This window comes from Nyctereutes procyonoides, unplaced genomic scaffold (genome assembly GCF_905146905.1).
Source record: "Nyctereutes procyonoides isolate TBG_1078 unplaced genomic scaffold, NYPRO_anot_genome, whole genome shotgun sequence".
In the NCBI taxonomy this organism is placed as follows: Eukaryota; Metazoa; Chordata; class Mammalia; order Carnivora; family Canidae; genus Nyctereutes; species Nyctereutes procyonoides.
Window position 1 is genome coordinate 28,106,262 of NW_026575020.1, and position 23,006 is coordinate 28,129,267.

The window sequence follows — 23,006 nt, forward strand, 5'->3', positions numbered from 1 at the left end:
CAAGGGGTTCCTCTCTGGGATAGTTGGGGGAAAGGTGGCAGGAGAAGGGGGTGAGTGGAAGAGGAAGCCTCCACAAAGAGAGGGGAGGAGGACAGGTTGGCAGTGCCAGTTTCAGAGCCTGGCACCAAGCAGACTGCGTTCAGGACCCATTTGTGGGCACTGGCAGAGCTCCTATGAGGGTGCTAATGAGTGAGGAAGACCAAGGGCTCAGCAGCTTGATAGCGAGGGATCTCCAGAGGGTGGAGAGGCAAGACCACTTCCTGAAGGAGTTAGAGTTTCTGGAGGTATGAATTGACAGGAAGACCCTAAGCCATATGGTGCAGAATTTCCCTGAACAAGAGCAGGAAAAAGACTTGAGTGTGGCTCCATCAGTTGAGGAAAGTTCTAAATGGAGGAGCGTGAATGTGTTCAGAGAAAGAAGATGGATTGTGTGTGTATGTGGTAGGGGGGAGCAGGGCCACCTTAGTAGGGTGGGTGGTTGCCAGGGAGGGAGGGAAAGATCACAGGCTGAAGAAGTGTGAAGTCCACAGGAAGGCAGCGGGCAGGAGGAGGGGTTCACAGGTCTGAGAGACCCTCCCATACTGATATACAGACAGACAGTCTGACAGACAGTCTGATGGTAGAAATAGGGTCAATGAGTTAATTCAGGGAGTGGGGATCTGGGGAGAGTGTTGAGGAAAAACAAAGACAGTGGGCACAGGGGACACTGCACAAAGGTGAAACTGGGCTGAGGGGCTCCTTGTGGGGCTAGGATCTGGTCCTTTCAAAAGGATAAAAGATTACAGCAGAAACGAAGTCGGAGAGGTCCTGCACAACATTTGGAATCTAACCTCCTGGAGTCCGCCCACCAACTTTTTTTCTTCTGCCTCCAGCCTTTGTCCCTGTGGTTCTCTTCTCCAGGACTGCCTTCTATCTAGGGGAAGAACTCCTATTCATCCGTCAAAGCCCAGTCCTAAGAGCACTTCCTCCGAGGAGCCTTTCCGCCTTTCTCTAGCACTCCATACACCTTTTTCCCCTTCAGCGCACAACACATCCACTCCGCGGCCAAGATGGCCCACCGGAAGCTTCTTGGAATCTCCCTGCAACCCTAGTGAGGAGACCATGGGTAGATGGAGAGGGCTGGAATAAAATGAATCCAGAACACAGAGTAGAAACAGGGTGAGGACAGGGTCGGGACGTGGTGGGAGTCAGGAGAACCAGCGGGAACCGACAACCACCACATGGCCCCCAAGGCCATGAAGACGTTAGCGGAGGAAAGAGAGAGCCTCTGGGGGGCGCCGGAGACCTTACTGTCCGTCAGGGACCGCGAGCAGCTGCGCAGGCGGCCCCTCAATGAGTGACTCAGCTACTACCTCTGGCGGGGGCGCAGGGGTGGAGGATGGCGCGAGGGGCGGCGCGCACCGCACCCACCAGCCCCGCAGCCCGCGCCGTTGCTAAGCTCGCCAAGGCCTGAGAGAGACGGGATCTGCGCGAACCTCAGCGGTTACCATGGTAACGCTGCGCCCCAGCTTCTCGCGCGCGGCGGCTGAGGAAGGCGCAGCCAATCAGAAGCCGCAAGCGTTCTCGGGGACCCGCTCCCACCCCCCCGACGTGTGGGCCGGGGTCAGGAGGTGCGGGGAGGAGGCGCTGCGTGGGCCGCGGAGACCCGGCACTCACTACAGGCCCGATGCAGCGCGGAGGGGGGGCAGGCGGGGCCGCTTCCGGAGTAGCGGTGCGCGTGCCCACGCGCCAGAGCGGGGTCCCCTCCCTCCCAGAGGGCGTCACCTGCCAGAGCCGGGCCTTCACGTGGGAGGCAGAACCTTGCCAGGGGATCCTGGGCTGCAGTCCCTGCGGTCACGTTTCGGGTCAGGGGTTGGAGACGAGGTAGCGCAAGCAGGTCCCTCAAAATGGCTCACTGGGGGGGGGGGGTCGCTTCTGCGGGATCCCCAGGAGGCGCTGTCCAGCCTTTCCCAGTCGAATATCCGGAGTTCCCTCCAGAGACCTCCAAAGTTCAGGGCAAGCTGTTTGGGTAACAGCCCTGCCCAGGCTCAAGGAAGGCCCTACGTGACAGCCTCTGGACTATCCCAGAGAGCCGGGGGGGAAAGGGGAGGGGTGGGCGCCAACATGCGCGCCCGCAGGTGTCAGTGCGCGGAGAGGTCTGGGTGCGAATGGGTTTATTCTGTGCATACCTGAACCCGTGTGGCTGAATGAAGGTGGGCGTGTTGGCGGTGCGGCGGGTATAAACGGACAGCCCCAGCCAGGAATGTCTAAGGAGGCGCTCCCCGAGATCTTGTCCACTTTCTTCTTAGGACTTCTGTAACCTCCCTCCCCTCATCTACTTGCCACCAGAGTCCCCTCCTTGCGGGCAGGACTTCACACCGAGGCAATGTGAGAATCTAGAAATAGGTACATGGGAAAGTTTAGCTCAAAACCCCAGAGTTTGTGGCGCTCGAGGTTCCGGGGCATACTGGGTCCTCACGGGGGCACCTCTGGGAGAGTGAGCCTGCGAATACAGGCCGCTCCCGGGTCCAGCTCCACATCTGTGAGCCTCCAGCCCAACCCAGGTGCGCGGTAGGGAGGTCGCGGCTGTGTCGCGTAAAGCCCCGCACGGCCGCGAGGTGGCGCCATAGCTGCAGCAGCGCGTGCCGGCCCGGGCCGCTCCAGATAAGAGTGTGCGGAAAGCGCGGCGGGGCTGAGACGCGACCAGGACGCGGGGAGGACGGACCAGCAGGACAGACCGACCGGGGCCCCGGCGGGCGGAGGGCAGCACAGCCACGTCCCCCCTGGATCCGCCGGCAGCCGGGCCCGGGGCTTCCGACATGCCCCCCAGGTGGGTCCTCAACCTCGGGACCAGGAGGGACAGGGGATCCGGACGGCCCGGTCCTTACGCGCTGGCCGCCTCGGGCGCATCCTTCGGCCTGGGCGCCCCAACGCGGCTGGCGTCCAGGACTCCGGGTGTCGCCCCTAGAGGACTCGGGACCGCTGGGCCGCTGCTCCGCGCCGAGTTCACGGCGGGGTCAGCGGCCCGGGCCCGACTCTGCCCGCACATGGGCCGGAGAGGCGAAGGGAAGGGAAGGGGAGCTGGCGGGCGGGGCTGGCAGGGGCGCTGCCCTGGCACAGCTCGGCGCCTGGCAGCGGGGCGGGTGGGGCGCCGGCTGGGAGCTGCCACCGCCACGGGCAGGGAAGCCGGGTCGGGCTGCGGCCGCAGGTAACGGGCCGCGAGGCCCTGCGGGCCAGGAGGGGAGCAGGGTGGGCCGGCGAACGAGCGGGCAGGGGAGCGCCGAGCTCCGCTCAGGCCCCAGGGCCGCCTGGCTGCCGAAATTGGGAGCCGAGAGGAAAAGCTGGGAGTCGAGGGACTGGGGCTGGCCCGCTTCTCCCGGCCTGTCTGAAGTTGGGAAACTTTTCCCCAAGTTTGGGGCGGCGGAGTTCCCGTGGAGAAGGGGCCGAAGGGAGCTGGGGAGGGAGGCGCCGGGGCCCGCGAATGCAGAGCTGAGGCCGAGACCGGGGCCAGGACGCGGGTGGGGCGCAGGCCAGGGTCAGGGCCGCAGCCGGCTGTGCGCCGTGCCCGCCCGGGGCGCTGCCCCCTCCCTCCCCTGGGAGCTGCGTGGCTCCCCCCTCCCCCCCACCTGCTTCCTGCCTCAGCCTCCTGCCCCGATATAACGCCCTCCCCGCGCCGGGGCCGGCCTTCGTGTTCTGCCGCCACCGCAGCCTCTGCCTCCGCTCCCCGCGCCGCGGCCGCGCCCGGGCCCCAACTGAAGGCCTGACAGCCCCCGGGCAGGGCGGCGCCAGGGCGGGCACCGCGCACCCCTCCACTGGATCACTTCCCCCAGCTGGGGCAACTTCTCCCGAGGCGGGAGGCGCTTTTTACTCGGCTCCCTTGTATCCCAATTGGGCAAACTTCTCAGCCCTGAATGACTTTTCCTGAAGCGGACATTTTCCTCAAATCCGGTAACTGTCTCCGAAGGGGTCACTTCCCCCAAACAGTGTTCTCCTCGGAAGTCCCCAGACCCCAGCCTGTGTGCCCGGTGCCAGCCGGGCCTGCGCGAGCGGTCCAGCCTGGCCTCCTCTCCACCAGCCACTCGCCTATGCCTTCCGGTGCAGGCCACCGGCCCAGGCTTCCACACCAGGAGGCCGCCGACCCCTCTGCCAGCGCCTAGGCCGCGGTGCGCGATGCCCCAGCCGAGCTGAGGGGAAGGGGAAGTTGGGGGGAGAAGCGCCGGGTTGGATACTGGCAGCGAGGGCTCGGGTGAGGCTCTGACCCGGCTGCGGTGTGTCCCTGCAGGAGAGTGTGCTGGGCAGACGATGCTGGACACGATGGAGGCGCCGGGCCACTCGAGGCAGCTGCTGCTGCAGCTCAACAACCAGCGCACCAAGGGGTTCTTGTGCGACGTGATCATCGTGGTGCAGAACGCCCTCTTCCGCGCGCACAAGAACGTGCTGGCGGCCAGCAGCGCCTACCTCAAGTCCTTGGTGGTGCATGACAACCTGCTCAACCTGGACCATGACATGGTGAGCCCGGCCGTGTTCCGCCTGGTGCTGGACTTCATCTACACCGGCCGCCTGGCTGATGGCGCAGAGGCGGCGGCGGCGGCGGCCGTGGCCCCGGGGGCTGAGCCGAGCCTGGGCGCCGTGCTGGCCGCCGCCAGCTACCTGCAGATCCCCGACCTCGTGGCGCTGTGTAAGAAGCGCCTCAAGCGCCACGGCAAGTACTGCCACCTGCGGGGCGGCGGCGGCGGCGGCGGCGGTTACGCACCCTACGGGAGGCCGGGCCGGGGCCTTCGGGCCGCCACGCCCGTCATCCAGACTTGCTACTCGTCCCCGGCTGGGCCTCCGCCGCCGCCCTCGGGCGAGCCGTCTTCAGGCCCCGAGGCCGCTGTGAACACTCACTGCGCGGAGCTGTACGCCTCGGGCCCCGGCCCGGCCTCCGCACTCTGCGCCCCGGAGCGCCGCTGCTCCCCGCTCTGCGGCCTGGACCTGTCCAAGAAGAGCCCGCCGGGCTCCGCGCCTCCTGAGCGGCCGCCGGGCGAGCGCGACCTGCCCTCACGCCCAGACAGCCCTCCCAGTGCCGGCCCCGCTGCCTACAAGGAGCCACAGCTCGCCCTGCCGCCGCTGCCGCCGCTGCCCTTCCAGAAGCTGGAGGAGGCCGTACCGCCGCCGGACCCGTTCCGCGGCGGCGGCGGCAGCCCGGGACCCGAGCCCCCGGGCCGCCCCGACGGGCCCAGCCTCCTCTACCGCTGGATGAAGCACGAGCCAGGCCTGGGCAGTTACGGCGACGAGCTGGGCCGGGAGCGCGGCTCCCCCAGCGAGCGCTGTGAGGAGCGCGGCGGGGACCCAGCCGCCTCGCCCGGGCTACCCCCGCTGGGCCTGGCGCCGCCGCGCTACCAGGGCAGCCTGGACGGGCCAGGCGCGGGCGGCGACGGCGACGACTACAAGAGCAGCAGCGAGGAGACAGGCAGCAGCGAGGACCCCAGCCCTCCAGGCGGCCACCTCGAGGGCTACCCGTGCCCGCACCTGGCTTACGGCGAGCCCGAGAGCTTCGGCGACAACCTGTACGTGTGCATCCCGTGCGGCAAGGGCTTCCCCAGCTCGGAGCAGCTGAATGCACACGTGGAAGCTCACGTGGAGGAGGAGGAGGCGCTGTATGGCAGGGCCGAGGCGGCCGAGGTAGCCGCGGGGGCCGCCGGCTTGGGGCCCCCTTTTGGAGGCAGTGGGGACAAGGTCCCTGGGGCTCCGGGCGGCCTGGGAGAGCTGCTGCGGCCGTACCGCTGCGCGTCGTGCGACAAGAGCTACAAGGACCCGGCCACGCTGCGGCAGCACGAGAAGACGCACTGGCTGACCCGGCCCTATCCGTGCACCATCTGCGGGAAGAAGTTCACGCAGCGCGGAACCATGACGCGCCACATGCGCAGCCACCTGGGTCTCAAGCCCTTCGCGTGCGACGCGTGCGGCATGCGCTTCACGCGCCAGTACCGCCTCACCGAGCACATGCGCATACACTCGGGCGAGAAGCCCTACGAGTGCCAGGTGTGCGGCGGCAAGTTCGCGCAGCAACGCAACCTCATCAGCCACATGAAGATGCACGCCGTGGGTGGCGCGGCAGGCGCAGCTGGGGCTCTGGCGGGGCTGGGGGGGCTACCCGGCGTCCCCGGCCCCGACGGCAAGGGCAAGCTCGACTTCCCCGAGGGCGTCTTTGCTGTGGCCCGACTCACGGCAGAACAGCTGAGCCTGAAGCAGCAGGACAAGGCAGCCGCGGCCGAGCTGCTGGCGCAGACCACGCACTTCCTGCACGACCCCAAGGTGGCGCTCGAGAGCCTCTACCCGCTGGCCAAGTTCACCGCGGAGCTGGGCCTCAGCCCGGACAAGGCGGCCGAGGTGCTGAGCCAGGGAGCGCACCTGGCCGCCGGACCCGACGGCCGGACCATCGACCGTTTTTCCCCCACCTAGAGCGCCTCCTGCCGGCCTGCATCGTCGCCGCCGCGTGGCCCCGGCCCGCGCCCCCGGGGAACGGCGGTGGCAGCGCGAGCAGGCACCCCGCGCCCGGACAACTGTAGTAGCAGCGGCAGCATCGCCGCAGTGGCGGCGGCCCCACCTGGCCTCACTGCTTTGTGCCTTAGCCCGGGGGTGGGGGTGGGGGTGAAACCCCGGGACGGGGGTGGGATGGGGGAAGGGAGATTTATATTTTTGATATCAGCTTTGACCAAAGGAGACCCCCGCCCTTCTCCGCCTCTTCCTGTGGTTCGTCGGCCCCCTCCCCCGGCTCCGTGCTGCTCTTGGAGGGAGGGGTGTCACTGTTGGGGCGCTCCCGGCCCTACCTCCGGCCCTTGCGACCACACCCATTCTCACTGTGAATCTCCCCGCTGGGGTCGGAGCGTCGGGCAGAGTTAGGGAGCGGGGAGGGGACTGAGCCGGCCGGAGGGCCCCCCACCCCCTGCTCCCGCCCGCCCCGGGACTGATAATGTGAAGTTCCTCATTTTGCACAAGTGGCACTAGCCCCAGGGCCAACCCTTCCCTCCCTCTGGAGTCAGAGGGCTGAGACAGCCCTGGCCTACCGGTCTCCCACTCCCGCAGTGTCCTCCCCATCCCTCTTTTCCCTGGGGCCCCGGACCATATTTATTGCATGCGCCCCGGGCGGCCCCCCACCCGGAGCCCAGGCTGGGCTGGGCTGGAATGTGGTCTCTTTAGCTCCCTCCTCCCCGTTTGTATATTTCCTACCTTGTACACAGGCTCTTCCAGAGCCGCTTCCATTTTCTATACTCGAACCAAACAGCAATAAAGCAGTAACCAAGGACCCTGGACCCTGCTGCTCTCTTCCGCCCTGCATAAGGACCTGGGTGGGTGGAGGGGCCCGATGTGCACCCTCATACAGGTGCAGAGAGGCTTGGGACCTTCTTCCCTCCCCAGTCCCAGAGACAGATGGGCAAGAGGTCAGGCATGTTCATAACTAAAAATTTATTAAGGAAAACAAAACCAGTGCTGCAAATGGGACAGAAAAGAGAGCTGGGTCTCCCACCCACCTAGTCATTGGCCTTCATCCAGGGGAGAGGATCTCACAGGAGAATCCGGGACCCTGTACTCCAAAGAGCCAGTCTTCTGAGGCCCTGGGGGACTTCATACCCCCAAAACACTGGTGGCTCTCCTGCACAGTACCTCCTCCTCCTGGTATAATCTCGGGCCTCAGGGAGGTAGGTACAGCTTTGCTCCCATCCTCTGGGAAGGCTGTACAGTCCAGACAGGGAGCTCAGAGGGATGCCCTCTCTGATCCCATCAAAATTTACTCCTGGATCCTCCTCAAAGTCTTGTCTTCCTCCGAGTTCCTTTAATCCCTGTCCCAGGGTTGGGAGAACCCATTTCCAGTAGGAAGCCCCGTGAATGAGTCTTGGGACACAGGTGCCAGCTAAAGAGGTAACCAAAACCTCAAAGGCCAAAAGGTCCCCTGTCAAATTCTTTCTTCCAGGTCAAAGCTAAAAATGGTGTACACTCCAGGATAGGCAATGCCCCTCTCATGCACTGGCCGCCCTACCTCAGACTGGGCTGCAGGACCTGGAAGTTTCTCAGAGCACAGGGGCCTGAGAAAGAAGGCCAAGGCAGGAAAGCTTTATTAGGTTACTGCCACAGAGGAGGAAGAGGTACCAGAGGAGGCACCAGAGGAGAAAGTCAGAGTGGGAACCCCCATGGCAAGGACCTGAGGTGAAGAATGTGAGGGAGGGAAGAGGGGTCAACAGGAAAGGGAATGAGGATAAGGGGATGATTCAGGAGGGAGGGAGGGAGGGAGGGAGCTGAGGGGGGGGGGACTGAGAAGAGTCTGAAGAAATTTTGTGAAATGGGAACTAGAGCAAAAGGAAGGCCAATGAGGGAGAGGAGCAGGCAAAGGCCACCCAGGAAGCATGAGCCTGAGACCAGATGTCCCTTCCCTCTAGACCCATGACCATCCAAGGGAGAATGAGTGGCAAAGTGTAATGGACCCAGAATGATAAGGACAGGAAGAAGAGCAGTGATGGATGTGTGTTTGGGTAGGGGGTAGAAAAGGTGGGGCCTAGGGCTGCTGTTGGGGACATGGTGTCCAGAGAAGACACACCCTGGGCACTCTCTTCATGGTATGACCAAAGCCTCTTGGGACACATTGAGGACAGAGGTTGTGAAGATTAAAAGGACCCATCGTTTCACCTGCACCTGATGGAAATGCAATCCCTTGCTCTATCTCCAGCTGAGAGAGTGGCTGAGTCCCTGGGCTGAGGAGGCCTTCTGCAAGCCCTTGAACTAGACAGGGGGAGGGAGAAAGGCTGAAATCATGGGCGGCCTGTCTGGCTCACCCACCTGCTGTCACTGCAGCCAGCCACCTCTCTGCTAAATCTTGGCAGCCCAGGAGGGTCCCAGCAGCTTCCGCCCGACCCTCAGGAGGGGCTCTGTGAGGAGCAGCTCCCCCACAGCATGGCCACGGTGTGGGTTGGAAGAGGATGGTTTATTGTCTGGGTGGATTGGTGGCTCAGGCACGTGGGCATCTTCGGTGCTACACTGGGCGCCTGGTGGCCTCTCAGGAATGGTTCCATGGGGGGGTCCCCAGTGCGGCCCCCTCAGCCCACCTGGGCCCACGTGAGGAAGGCTGGGATGTCCCGCACAGGCACATTCCTCGTCAGTGCCTTCACACGCAGGTTGCGGTCATCTGTCAACAGCACCACCTCCCGCAGCAGCCGGATTGGTTCCTCTGTAGGCATGAGAGAGTAGAAGGACTTCACTGAGGGCAGGAGGCAGAGAGAGGCAGAGGCTCCCTCTCCTCTCTCCAAGGGGGAATGTGGCCCAGGAAGGGTCAGGGCCAGTTATTTCTTGGCTCTTTTACAAGTCTTTCCCTCATGCCATCAACGAGGGTACCCCTCTCCTACTGGCTTAGGAAGGACCACGCAGGGCCAGGGCTGGCCTTCTGCTTCAGACCCCAGCCTCCAACCCAGGACTTAGTGGCCTCATGCCCAGAGATCTGCCCATGCCACTGGCCTCCACAGACCCCTCTCCCAGGACACTGAACTGTGGGAGCAGATGAAGCCCTTTTCCTTCTGCTCCTTCGGACTGCATGGCTGGTCCTGGGCTCACAATGACTCCTCTCTTCTTGCGCATCCTCTCCCTCCAAGACTAGCAGGTTACTGCTTTAGCTCAAGATGGAATCTAAAGTGTATCCAGGCCCCCAGATGTGAGGAGAAGGGTTAGTTCAACGTAGCTCTGAGGAGAGGAGGGCAAGCAAGGGTCCCTGGTAGAGCCGTGCCAAGATGGCTGAGTTAGAGGCAATTTCCTCTATTACATGAAAGTAATCAATGTAAAAGTAAAGGGTGAGAACCTCTAACAATACAGAAGAGGACAAAGGAAAGGAAAAGTCAAAGTCATCCTCCTGGTTCTCTCCCTTCAGGGCTAAGATCTATGCATACTTTGAGATTTTTTGATGCCCATGTGCAAGTATATATACTTGTTACATAAGCTTTTTTCCCAAAAACATTACAATCATACTAGCCATATTTATTTTATTCAAATGTTTTTTTTTTAAGATTTTATTTATTTATTCATCAGAGACACAGAGAAAGAGAGAGGCAGAGACACAGGCAGAGGGAGAAGCAGGCTCCATGCAGTGAGCCTGATGTGGGACTCAGTCCCGGGACTTGATCCCAGGACTCCAGGATCATGCCTTGGGCCGAAGGCAGGTGCTAAACCACTGAGCCACTCAGGGATCCCCTATTTTATTCAAATTTGATAAATTTTAAAGCCCTTTCTGTATCAGCACAAGCAGCCTTTGTTCTTTTCAGATGACCTCTTAGCAAGATGTCTTCCACTACCTCTCTTCTCCAAATTCCCTAACCTTTCAATGTACTGGAGAGAATTTAAGCCAGGGCCAAGTACCCACACGAGTGACATCCCCACCCCAGGTCAGGCCACTCAGTGGTAGGCCCACCCCTCAGCCCTTAGTCCCAGGCTGGGTATTTCCTGACGGAGGTCCGGCAGACAGTGAGGCACAGGAAATGTCCTGCGGGGCTTACTAACTGCGGGGGGGCTGGCGGGGCTGGGCAGTTGCAAGTGTCCAGGTCTGGACCTGAGCAGTTTCAGGCTTGCCAGCTCCAGGCGGGGAGGCTGAGAACTGGCTGTCAGCCTGGGAGGAGTTTGGGGGAAGAGGGAGGGAGAGGCTCATGAGGCTGACACTGGTGGGAGAAGGGGACGGGCGGAAGGAGAATGGGTGGGAGGTGAGGGCTGCGGTGGGCAGAAAGGGAGAGGAAAGGCCACATGAGCAGAGATGATGCTCTTAGATGGCTCTGCTGCCTGGGCCTGGCTCTTCAGGCGTGGGTGTGCTGGCTGTGCTTTCTGGGGTTCCCAGCTGGCTGCTCGAGGTAGCCCCACAGCTCCTGTCCTGGGGCTTAGACCAAGAGAGTCCCAGGCCTTAGGATAGACGACTAAGGCCCAGCATTGCTGGCAGGGGTCTGCAGGGGTTTCTGTGGATACTTTCAGACATTTTTAACAATAAACATCCTCTGTTTTGACACTGGTAACTTCACTTTGTTAGAAACCAGAGACTGTCATCTTGTCAGGCCCCATCCGCCATAATCCACATGATTTTAAAATTCAACATCGTTTACACATAAACATTTAGTGACGGTTTCTCTGTGAATCTGACAAGTTAATCTGCTAAGAATTCACACTGACAAATGGGGTTTGATTACACTAGCCATTGCTGATGTAATTCTGATAGGGGCGGTCCCCAGGATGGCAATGGGTTCCTGCAGGCTGTTTGGGGTGAAGTGGGGGTGGAGAGACTAGTAAGGCCAAAGCCAAAATGTGTCTCAGCTAAGAAAGAAAGTTCCGAGGCTGGGTGGGGCCGTGGCAGTACTGGAACCATACTTCTCAACAAGGCCTTCTGCAAGGTTGCCTACTTCTCTCTCAGAAGGTGCCCCTCTAAGAAGCTGCCTGGGAGCAGAGCCCAAGCTCCTCTATTGGACCCCTTTCTACCACTTCACTGCTCCAGGTCTGGCCCCAAGGGACAAAACATGCAAGCATCGTGGCAGGACTCCCCTGAAGAACAGCACTGTGGGCTCATTATGAGCCTCTGATGCAGAAAGCCAGGCAGGAGTGAGGGGCTACATGGACACAGGTGGCAGGGGCAGCAGAAGAGAAGACAATCTCCCTACCGGCTTGGAAGCCAGGGCTAGCAAACTGAGCAGGGAAGTGAGATGGGCAACAACCACCAAAAGAAAATGACAAGATGTAGTTCCCTATACATAGTTAGAAACCTAGCAGTAAGAATGTCCAAGTCCTCAGATAACACAGAGCAAGGATGTCCTAGGAAGAAATGTCAGAGTCTTGGGAGCCAGGAGCAGAAAATACCCAAGCCCTGCTGACTCTGAAGGGCTGTGCAGGAAAGTGTTGTGGATTGAGGATGAGGTGCTAAAATACCTGAAGAGTACCAGAGTGGGCCTTTGGCCCAAAGACAGGTCTACTGGTCACCAAGGAGCCCTTGAAAATTGGGCTGAGGGCTCAGTCTTCAATCTGTCGCCTACCCCCAAAGTGCCACAGCACATGACACAGAGACAGGAAGAAAAGGCCCACTACTGGCTGGGGAAGTACCTCCACTACTGGCCTGCTGGAGGGTAAACATTTAGGGATGAACTGAGAGGGTGAGAGTGGCCAGGAAAAGCAAGGTGGGCCCTAGGGACCAGTGGGGACTGTCCTCTCAGAGCTGCAGAGGGCTGAGTTCAGGAGACCATGGCCAGAATAAGCTACACTGAATCATAGACATTCTTGCTGTCAGAGGACTCACTGAAGACCCAAGAAAGGAAATGGAGGCATGTTGAGTGGGAAAGCTCACTGCCTAGAGCCTGGCTTCCAGGGCTAGGTCACCCCTAGTTGGCCCAGGGTCCACCTGGGATGGGGGGAGCTGTGACAGAGAGGTAGGATTTCCAGAAGGCTGGCCTCAGGCTTGCATCCACCTTCCCAGGCCAGAATTGGTGAAGGGACCCTTCCCTAAGCCTGAGGGTATGGATGATCCTGAGGCAGAGGCAAAACTGTACCTTTGTTGGTGGGCATGAAGTCCTTAGCCTTGTCTTTGCAGTAGTGGAGGCAACAGGAGAGTATCAAGTCATCGTTGTTACCCTGGGGGAAGAAAGTGTAAGAAATGCCACTGGGCAGGAGGGGGCGCCATTCAGAGGAGGCACAGGTATACTTGTGCCATCTGGGGTCTTGGGGAGGATCACATCCCAGAGTCCCTCCCCTACATGTTCTGGCCCTGCTTGGCCAGGCCCAACTGTGCCAAGGGTGATCTAGGGGACAAAAAACTGCCCCTCTGGGGCCTTGATAGTAGCTGCCTGCCCCCAAGCTGTCTGGGCTGCCTGAGCTGTCCGAGCTCCTGACACCCTGTTCTGAGGGTGGCTATGGGCTCCCCCTTTACTGCCGCAGGTCTTACCAGTTGCCCGGTGATGTCCTCACTGCGAAAGGCGATGGATTCAAGTTCATTGCCACGGCTGGTCAGGGCCCGTAGACAAGTGTCCCGACTCTCAAATCGCCGCTCAAGGAATTCGATGGACTTCCGGGCCTTTTCCTGTACTACACGAGCATAGCCCCCAGCCCGGTGGTCTGTCTCCTGCCCCTTGGCCAGGCCGTCCAGCTCATTGATCACTGATAAGACAAAGTCCCACAACGTATCAGCCTCAGCGATCAACAATTCTGTCCTCACACTTTAGGCTCACTTTCCCAGCCAGCCCCCCATCAGACTACAGGCTCCATCCTGTTCACAGGAGTTTTCCAATGATGCTAGGGAAAGGTGGGGGGCAAGAAGTGTTCCTGACTTGTCACAGAGCTCTATCTTTATGCCTCCTCCTCTGGGCCCCACCCTCCTCCTAGAAGGAACCTACAGGGATTTTCTGGAGCTGCTGTATTCAGAGGAAGAAACCTGGCCCCTCTAATCACATTCCTCAGTTATAGGATCAAATTGAAAGGGTCTCTCAGGAGAGGCAAGGGTAGCCACTAAAGGACAAGAGGCCCTCCCCCTCATCAATCTGGATTTCCAACCACAGCAGTTCATAAGGGGCAAAGTTCTCTGCTCCATCCCCTGGCATAGTGCAGGGAGGTCACCAAATGGGAAGCAAGTCACAGCCTTACTTGCAAGGACCCTGGTATCCCTCAAATCATGCCCTTGGCACATCTACTCCTGATATTGCACGTGTGTTTGTGTGTGTGTGTATGTGTGTATGTGTGTGTGTCTGCCTGCCTATGTGTCTGGGACACGGCTTCATTTTCTGGTGAAGATTCTTTCCAAAATTCCAGCCAAAAGCCTGAGGTCAAGTGGGAAATATGTACTCCTTGGGGGCTCCGGGAGAGTTTGGGGTCTGAGGCCTCTCCTCAGTGCAATGATTCATGGCTCAGGGAGTCGGCATGAGCATGCTGTTCCATGGTGAGCCTGGCACTCACTGTCTGGGTATTCGGAGACACTTTCTGGAAAGGGCCTTGTGGGAATACACATACACACATACACACACACACAGAGCCCAGACTTTCATCAACCTGAGACTGCTGCATGTCCACACAATGTATGGTTGAGGCTGGGAAGTAGTGGTGGACGAGTGTATGGTACAGCAAACAGAACATCAAACATGAAAAACTGGTATTCCATCCCAAAATCTCCTTTCCTGCTTCCAAACTAAACAGGCTTCAAAGGGGAAGCTTGTTTGTGCTTCTGCACCAGGCGGGGCTTCTTCATGCTAGGGTCAGGTCTAAGGAGCAGAAGCAGGTTAAAGAGACAAGAAACAAGCAGGGAAGGCTGTCGGCTTAACCCTTTGTCCTCCGGACACAGAGTGGGAATCCACTGAGGGAGCCTCACTGAACAGGAGTTCCCTTTACAGATCCTGGGAGTCTAGGGCCCTGTCCCACTGAAGAAGGTTCAAAGAGGCGGCCCTGCCCTTCTGTGGCAGAGCTGTCATTTCCTAGCACCCACGGAGTGGGGGGGGGTGGGCATCTATCTATTCTATGTGTGTCCTCCCCAGGGTTTTTTTCCTCATATATTTGCCCACCATCTGGCTTTCCCTGCTGAACAAGCTTCTCAAGGCCAAGGGCTTACAGCTCTGCCTTTTGCTGGATCCTCCAGGAATAAGGAGAGTGTGAGCACAAAGTAGGGGCACAATCAGTGCTGAGGACCAAGAACCTGGCTAGCCTGGGATGGTGTCTGACACTCTTTCCAAGTCTTAGGGAGCTCCTGAGATGTCAGCAATCTCTCATTTATCCATTTCCTGACTGTTAGCAAAAGTGACCACTCACTTTCTTTCCCGTAAAAATCTCCAGAGTAGGAAAGAACAGAGACATAGTATCTGGATAGCTATCCCATCCCAGGATGCAGTGAGGGAAGAGAGGAAGCTAAAACAACTTGATGGTCTTGCTGCTCTACTTTTGAAGAACAGAAGGCCTTCCCTTAGGTCTGAGGCCTGGATTTAAGAGGTTCTGGCCAGGCCACATGGGGAGGGGGAAGGAAGACAGGGAGGGTGGAGGCGGGACGAGGGCTGCTTCAGTGCCAACATTCTCAGGTGGTGCTAACGTGTTTCCCACAACCCCCCAGGGTTCTATAGCCTCTGCAGGGGCGGATGTTTCCTGCCCTTTGTTTCCACCCTCCTCTGGCACTAAGACACTTGGGACTAGGAGGGGAGGCCCAATGGAACATCTTGGCATGGATGTCAGAGGTGGCTTGGCAGGCAGACTGCCAGTCTGGCAGCTTTTCCAGAGGATGAGGATCCCGAACTTGCTCCAAGTGGCTTCTGAGAAGGAGACACTGAAAAGCCAATCACCTCCCAGACCCTCTCCTTCCACAGGATAGCCATCAGCTGTATCAATTGTATTAGGAGCCCAGAGCTCAAAGCCCATCCTCAGTCTGACCCACCACAGAGCTCCAAGAACTAAGACAGTGCCTAGACAGTTCCCTGGAGACAGCCCAGCTGGGCTCTTCTGGCCTGAGGGTGGAAGAGAGCTAGCTGGGTCCTGAGATGCTGACCCTGCACCAGCACCAGTGACCAGACAGTGGTGAGGGCCCAAGTGGCAGGAATCCACAGGCATGAGCCAAGGGCTTGCTCTGGAGGGTTTCCATCAGCCTGGCCTTAGGGTGACACTAGCCAGAAGAATGCTACCTCGAACCAACAGAATGATCATGAAAAGCTACAAGACAATCAGACCAAAGGCATCTAACCACTTCAAAATCCTCCCAGCCTCCCTGCCAGACCACCCAGCAGCACTGCCGTTATCTGCCAGGGCTGAGTGTTTACCAATAACGGGAACCAGCTTTGCTGTTTTACTGCAAGCTTTATAAGGATAAAAACAAGGGCTGGGCTCATGCAGCCTCTGGTTGCTGGGACACAGGAGTCCATTTGCTCAAGCAGTTTAAGCCATGGATCAGCCATAATAATTTTGAACTGCTTTGATTATTAAACAAATTTCCTTGCCCCCCCGCATACCCTACTTCCCTGCAAATCCTGTCATACACACATAGCAGGGCTCTCTGCCTGCCCAGCCACCGGGCTGTGGGGCATGTGTGTAGAGGGGGCTGCAGCACACGTGCAGGGTTGTTTTGGCCTGACTCACCAATGAGGGGCACCACCAGGATGTACTTCCTGCTCTCCAGCAGCCGTGCCAGACTGGCCAGGTGGTCAATGAAGCCGTTGGTGTCTGGTACAAGGAATAAGGGTCTGATCTCGAGCTCCATCTGCCTCATCTGACTCTGGTCCTCCAGGACAGCCTACAGGGACACAGAATGGTGAGTGAGCCAGAGTGAGTAGGCAAGCGGGTGGATGAGCCAGGGCCCTGACTTCACAGTGTGTCAGCATCCTGCCCCCTGAAACTCTTCCCCCTCTAGAGGGTAGCCAGCCCCTGTCAGGCCTGAGGGTCAGGCCCAAGGGCTGGACAAAGCACTGCAATAAAAATCAACTTGGACTAAGCAGCCTGAGGAATGAGGTGTGCCTAAAACCCTGCCTGGGACAGAGTGGACCCTGATGGGATTAATAATAACAGGTTTCTGAAAGTAAGACCCTGGGCTAAAAGTCAACCAGGGAGAGTCAGTCAGTTTCCTTGGACATGAAAATGGTTTCACAGATGTTATCTAGACAGCATAGAAAGGGGTACTGCTCAGTGCAAACACGTTATACATGTATCATTTGTTATTTCAGTTTACTGTGTAGTTAGGGAAAAAAAAAAGGTCACACTCAATGGCTACACAAAAACAGTGCTGCCACCAACAACGAAATCATTAATACCCGCAGCAGGAGTGTGATAGATTTGGACCCAACTCACATGCTTGCAAAGAGCAACATCCAGGCTGATGAGAACTGCACCCCCCACCCCAACTCACCAGCAAAGCGTTTCTTCAACGTGAGTCTTTGTGTTCTACTTGTGCTCCTTTGCTGCAGTTTCGTAGGATCTATACTATTATTTACTTGCTACCTTTCATTAAATTGACTTTAAGTCAACTCACTTTTTCTGGCTTAGCCACTTCTTAAGCAATGATAACCACAGTATCAAGTTTACTAGTGCAAGTTATACTTCCATAGTAAGAAGCTGAAGTGTCTCCTCTCTCCTCTGTATCACTAAAAAAACCACCTCATGCAGCACCAGTGAGTGGCCTGTGCACCACACCTCGAAAAACACATGGCTGAGGCCTTGTCTGATGGAGGTTCACATCCTTCAGGGAAGCTCCACACACATCTGTGAAAGCCTGACTTTCTCAAGTCTGACAGAGCCCTGAGTGGCAGAAGGGCCTTTGAGATAGGCTCTGGGTATGTCTGTCACTCCAGAACATGGTTGCTGTTGTGCTGCTTCCTCTTGTGGGTCCATGGCCAAGAAGCAAAATGATTTGCTGGCATCTGCCTGGCGTGCTCCCTGTGTACATAGCTGGAGGGCACCAGTACAAGCCTTGCAGGGACTGGTCCTGTCACCCCACCTCATGATCTCGCCACACACCAACGTGCAAGGGCAGAGACACAGGCTCAGGGCAGGGGAGGAGATGTGCGTGCCAACTGAGATGGGTCCCACAGTGCTGGGCCTGGCCACTAACAGTCAGTGAGGGAGGCGCTCAAGTTTCACTGGCAATGACAGTAAAATTGAAAGGGCATGCCTCTGAATGCTGGGGGTGGCTTCTCTGTGACCTACTGGGGACCTCTTCCTATGACTAAGTCGTTGCTGCCACTGCCACCACAGCTGGTGGAAGGCATAGGCCACAGGCCACTGGCAGGCATGAGAATTGTGGCTGAGAGACCCAGTCTGCTGGTCTTCCTACTGCTCTCACCTCATCAGGGGAAAGTACCCCTACTGCTGGCCATCTTCCCAGGGGACTTGGGTCACAGTCCCTCCCCATGGGGCTGCCAACTATAGGATGACACACATTCCACTAAACTCGGCTTGGGGCATTTTCTAAAAAAAAAAAAATATCTTTTCTTAAGGTATAACAGACATATAACATTGTTTAGCAGCTCGGGACTCTACTCTTCCTCCTAAGGAAGCAGCAGCATTCCCATTGCTCATTTCCCCAGGTCTTGCTGTGCTCTATCCAGCTTTTCCACTGCCAGGAACATATTTTTTGGTATCACAGGCACCCAGATCTTTGCCTTTCGTGGTAAGAAGGAACAGAATGGTGACACAGGCTCCAAGAGGGCAGGGGCTCACGGTCCTAAGTTAAGCACTAGGTCTCTGCCACCGCCCCACTGCGACTCTTCACATCTTAGTTTTACTGCCTCCAGAAATGATAGTCCAGCTCTGGTGTGACTCTAAAAAGGAACTGGCTGCCATTCTTTACTCTGTATGAACAGTAATAAGCTCCTCGGACCCTGTACCAGTAATCCCACCTTTAGAGAGCTGGCCTTTAATCCAGGTGGCCGAGGGAGGCTGGGAGGCTGGGGGCTGGACAGCCTATTTGTGTGTGTGTTTTTTTTTTTTTTTAAGATTTAATTTATTTATTCACAAGAGACACACAGAGAGAGAAGCAGAGACACAGGCAGAGGGAGAAGCAGGCTCCCTGCAGGGAACCCGATGTGGGACTTGATCCCTGTATCCCAGGATCTCGCCCTGAGCCAAAGGCAGATGCCCAACCGCTGAGCCACCCAGGCGTCTCTTCACTTGTGTGTTCTGAGGGCAGGGCAGAAGCAGCGCCTAGGAGCAGGGTACAGGGAATCTCTAACCGTCTGAATTCTGAGCTCTGGCTCAGGGCCAGAAAGGTGAACAAAGGCCACAGCCTCTTAGGGAGGTGGCAGCCTTGTTGGTTCCCCAGGGGTGGGGTGGGGTCAGGCTATATGAGGGTGGTTGGAGCTGTGCTGCCATCATCCGGTCCCAGGGACGCCCGCAGACAACTTCCCTTAACCTGGCTCTGCCTAGTGAGTCACCACACAACTGCTTCCTGTTCCCCACATACCCTGACGGAGTCTCAGGAGGTTAAATGAAGCCGTTCCCCCTTCTCCTGGGGTACCCATGGGCCTTGAAGGGGTGTCATACCTGGGTCATGAGACTGGCCCAGGCCCCTTCAAAAGAATGGCAGACTGAGGAGGGACTGGGAGTCTGCAGGCTTCTTCTGTGGTGTCTGTGATTCTGGCCCTCTCTTAATGGTGGTGGTAGTGGTGTGTGTGTGCGTGTGTGTGTGCATGCGCGCGCCTATGCGCGCACACGTGCACACTTAGCATTTGCCCTCCCAACTTTTCCAGATTTTACCCGTCAGATTCCTGGCAGCTGTGCACGGCGCCTGTGCCGGCCGTCACGTCCCATTCTGATCTCTGGGTCGCACGGTGAGAGAAGGACACAGGATGCGCAGGGAGTGAAAAAGTGATGTCGGTGGGGAGAGTGCCAAGTCCCCACTCATAGCCATGGGATGCTTGGGGAGACGGGGGAAGCAAGCTGCTGCGGAGTTCAGAGGCCGGTAGTGAGATTTATTTTTGTTTGTATGAGTAAAAAGCTGCAGAAGCCTCTGGTGGGGGTGAGGGGGGCTCAATCGGAATGCTGTGATTCAGACAGGCTGGCCCTGGACTGGAGTCAAGTGTGCTGACCCGGAAGGAGAGTTCCACAGGAACCCTCCTTCTGCAGCTAAGACTGGGCCACAGTGGTCCTTGGAGAATGAACTGAGAACCCAAGGAAAGCATGGATGCTTTGAATCAGATCACTGAGAATAAGGACCAAGTTGTCATCAAGCGTGGAAGAAAAAAGAACTCAATTCTGTTTCTGGAAGGTGCTAAGTGACCAACTTTTCTCTGAAGTATGAGAGCATCCTTGAGTAGGCTGGTGGGAAACTGGAAAGAGATAATCCACAATAACATCTAATGAGGAAGCTAACCGGCTTGGGAGAAGGGCTCTTTCACAGGTTAAGTTCCTTCTAGATAGTGGGGATGATTTGGGGATGCTGACCCACTAAAAATTGAGACACTGAGAATTACAAATAAAAGGTAACACAATTAGCTCACATGGGAGCTGTGGAACTTGGGAGAACCCATATCATGAAGCAGAGCCACATCAAGAGAAGGCCTTTTTAGGTCTTCCTTCTGCTTAGGGCTCCACAGGGAGTGGGGCTGTTTCCTTCTCTCCTGGGTGACAGGAATCAGTTATCCTGGGCCTCTCTGGCCAGAGCCATGTCTTCACCAGAAGTGAGAAGTTCTGTACCACAGCAAACTTCTGTGCTCACTCCATATATGAAAGTATCTAGGAAAATGCCTGATCCACACATATCATTTACTTCACAAGTGTCACTTTCCTTTCCTTCTGCCCAGCTCCACGTGTCACCTTCTAAATATCCAGGAGGGAAAACTTCTGGGGAAACCACTCAGGGGCAGAATGGGAGATGGGGAGGGGGGACAGAGAGGACTAGTGATTTTTATGATAAGACTCATGATACTTATTGTTTCTTTTTTTTCTTTAATGACATAGAAGGGTTTTTTTTTTGTTTTTAATGAAACATGGAAAAATGGAAATGAAATAAAAAATAGGAAGAGTTGGTGAGATAACCACCAAAAAGTGCAGACAGGCAGTTCCTTCTCGAGCCACAGAAACCAGAGGGAGCAGATGCTGCGTTTGTGAGAGAAAGCAGGCAGGACCATCCGCCACCCTTTGGAATGTCACGTCACTGATTTAGTAGGGTGGGAGCTCATGGTAAAGTTCCTGCTTAGGATCCCTCCTCTGGTTGTTCAAAGTCAGTACCACAGAACTTACTGAACACTTGTTCTCTTTTTAAAAGTTAAGAGTAGGATGATTTGCTTGTTAGTTCTTATCATTCTGTGAGGAATGATTGTATTCTCAAATTAGACTGTGAGGAGCTCAAGGAGAATGGCTTCTCTAACAATATCTATCATAGGTTTTGATATATTATAAGAGCTCAGTGAGCTCAATCACAGAATGTCACAGTTGGAAGGCATTTTATTTTATTTTTATTTTTTTCTTAAATTTTTATTTATTTATTTATTTATGATAGTCACACACAGAGAGAGAGAGAGAGCAGAGACACAGGCAGAGGGAGAAGCAGGCTCCATGCACCGGGAGCCCAATGTGGGATTCGATCCCGGGTCTCCAGGATCGCGCCCTGGGCCAAAGGCAGGCGCCAAACCGCTGCGCCACCCAGGGATCCCCTTGGAAGGCATTTTAAAGGGACTCTGATTGAATTTTACCCTCTAGCTCTCATTGTGAGAATGCCAAAGACCTGTGCCCTTTCCTGATGGAGAGGGAGTGGCGGGGCTGGCATGACCCCTGAGCTTGCTCTGAGCAGCACTGGCCAATGGGTGTGTTCCAGCCAATAGCCTGACCATTCTGTAGGCAGACAGGACGTTGTGGATGCTGGAGTCTGCAGGGAAGCTAGATTGGGCTCTCGAATGGCTGGAGCAGGGTGGGCGGCTGCCCAGCTCTGCAGGCTGATGTGCTTTCCTGCCCCGGCGTGAACGTGCCCCTGGCCTGGTAGTACACTGGCTCCCACCCTGCCTCCGACAGCTAGGAGCCACGGTTGAGTGTCGGCCTTCCGCTAGCTTCCATACAGGTGTGGGGGGCTCTGTGTGTGCCCCATTGTTCCACAGCACCACCCTCCCCCAGCTGGGTGGCAGTGTGAATGGGCTGCAGCTATATTTAGAGTGAAACTCCTGGGGCCACCACAAAGGAGTGACTGCATCTTCAGGAGGGTGGGTGGGCGGGAAGGGGACAGGGGAGCCAAGCTATTTTCAGAACACATGTCATTGCTGGCTACAGAGCAAGACTGTGGCCATAATGCTGAGGGAAACAATAGCTGTGGCCAGAGGAAGAGTCTGTTATGTTTCAGGTGGGATGTTTGCAACTGCTCAGGAAACCCGACCCCGCCCGACAGCAGCACAAATCACAGCAAAGCCTCGTGGAGGCAGAGAGGAGGCGGGGGATTCACAAGGCCAGGATGAGGTGCCAAGAAGCCACGCCTCATGCCTAGAGGCGGGTTTTCAGTGACTGCTTTGCCCTAGGGGCCTAATGGGGACTGAAACACCTCTGACCAATTTCCCAGACAAAGCATGTACCCTGCGCTCTGGCCTCTGGGCAGCCCCCAAGAATGGCAATGGGAAGGAACAGGACTCAGAAAGCATCGAGGTGGGCAGAACCAACCTAATATGAAGAGGTGTCTCTGGCAAGAGGCAAAGCCTGGGCTGAGCCAGAGACTCAGCGGTCTCAAAGCCCCAGGTGGGTGGACCTGGCCCCCCAATATTCAAGGACTTGCCTAGGTGTCATGGCTCCAGCTGCACAGGCCCTGAGAGCTGCCCACACCCCTATTCTGACCTCCACTTGGCCCCACTCACCAGCCTCTGTGCAACGCCGGAAGCAGGGAGGGACAGGCTGTGGAGGGAGGCCAGGTCTCGCCTACCCCAGCCCACAGATGAGCTCGGGCCCAGGGGTCTAGGTGGGAGAAGGGAAGTGGGGGTGTGGCTGGAGCCCCAGATCCCAGTTGGACTTTATAGTCATCATGGGGGCCAGGAGGATTTTTTTCAACTCTATCTTCATATCCCCTTCCCCAAACATGTGTGGTTCCTGTTTTGCTGCATCTGTAAAAGGCGCCGGGAGCTGGGGACTTGCCTTACACCTCTCGGTTAACACCCCTGGAGACTGATGGAGTTCAGAGCAGTGTAATTTACAGCCCATCTCTCCGATCTTAATTCACCCGATGCTCCTCTCTTCCTTATTGTATTAGTGTGACCCAGGTACCTGCCAACAATAATGGCCTCTTCAGCTCGGAGCCTCTCCCTGACTCCCAGGACAATTTATACCTTTTCCTTGGGATTTTCCCCCCTTAAATTAAACAAAAAGAGGAAAAATAAGAAAAGGTTAACATGGGTTTGGAGTGCTGCAGCCCCGTGGTTCTGGGCAGAGAGCCAATGGCCTGAGGGCACACACATGTGTGTGCTCTCCCAGAAGGGCCTTCACCGGCCCTGTTTTACAGCCACCTCGGCACAGACTCCAGGGTTCACGCATATGGCCAGACAGATGTGTCTGGCTTACGTTCAAGGCTGGAAAATGAAGAATTATGGAAGTGAAGGGCCCCGGGCATTAAAAGGGAGGAGGGG

At 57.1% G+C, this 23,006-nt stretch overlaps 2 protein-coding genes across 5 annotated transcripts in view; one reads left to right on the forward strand and one right to left on the reverse strand.

Moving 5' to 3' along the window:
* The first annotated feature begins 2,668 nt into the window (after positions 1–2,668).
* Positions 2,669–6,599, forward strand: HIC1 (HIC ZBTB transcriptional repressor 1). Of its 2 annotated transcripts, none has more exons than XM_055325578.1 (2): positions 2,669–2,809; positions 4,262–6,599. In XM_055325578.1, exon 2 carries the CDS (start codon positions 4,282–4,284, stop codon positions 6,421–6,423), a length of 2,142 nt encoding a protein of 713 aa, XP_055181553.1. In that variant the 5' UTR covers positions 2,669–2,809; positions 4,262–4,281; the 3' UTR covers positions 6,424–6,599. The 2 variants fall into 2 exon arrangements, with proteins under 2 accessions (XP_055181553.1, XP_055181549.1); XM_055325574.1 differs by lacking the exon at positions 2,669–2,809 and adding an exon at positions 3,689–3,927.
* An 812-nt stretch (positions 6,600–7,411) lies between these two features.
* The window catches only part of SMG6 (SMG6 nonsense mediated mRNA decay factor), a 238,147-nt gene continuing 222,552 nt past the window's right edge, over positions 7,412–23,006 (reverse strand). For all 3 annotated transcript variants that reach the window (XM_055325373.1, XM_055325365.1, XM_055325355.1), the window contains 4 exons: positions 16,060–16,213; positions 12,905–13,116; positions 12,513–12,594; positions 7,412–9,181 (listed from right to left, as the gene is read on the reverse strand). In XM_055325373.1, coding sequence (XP_055181348.1) covers positions 9,051–9,181; positions 12,513–12,594; positions 12,905–13,116; positions 16,060–16,213 — 579 coding nt within the window. In that variant the 3' untranslated portion in view covers positions 7,412–9,050. The remainder of the gene's footprint in view (positions 9,182–12,512; positions 12,595–12,904; positions 13,117–16,059; positions 16,214–23,006) is intronic.

Coding starts and splice junctions, on each gene's coding strand:
- HIC1 (XM_055325574.1), top strand. CDS start 3,891: ATGACTTTTCCTGAAGCGGACATTTTCCTCAAATCCG. Junction 3,928..4,261: donor GGACATTTTCCTCAAATCCG/GTAACTGTCTCC, acceptor GTGTCCCTGCAG/GAGAGTGTGCTGGGCAGACG.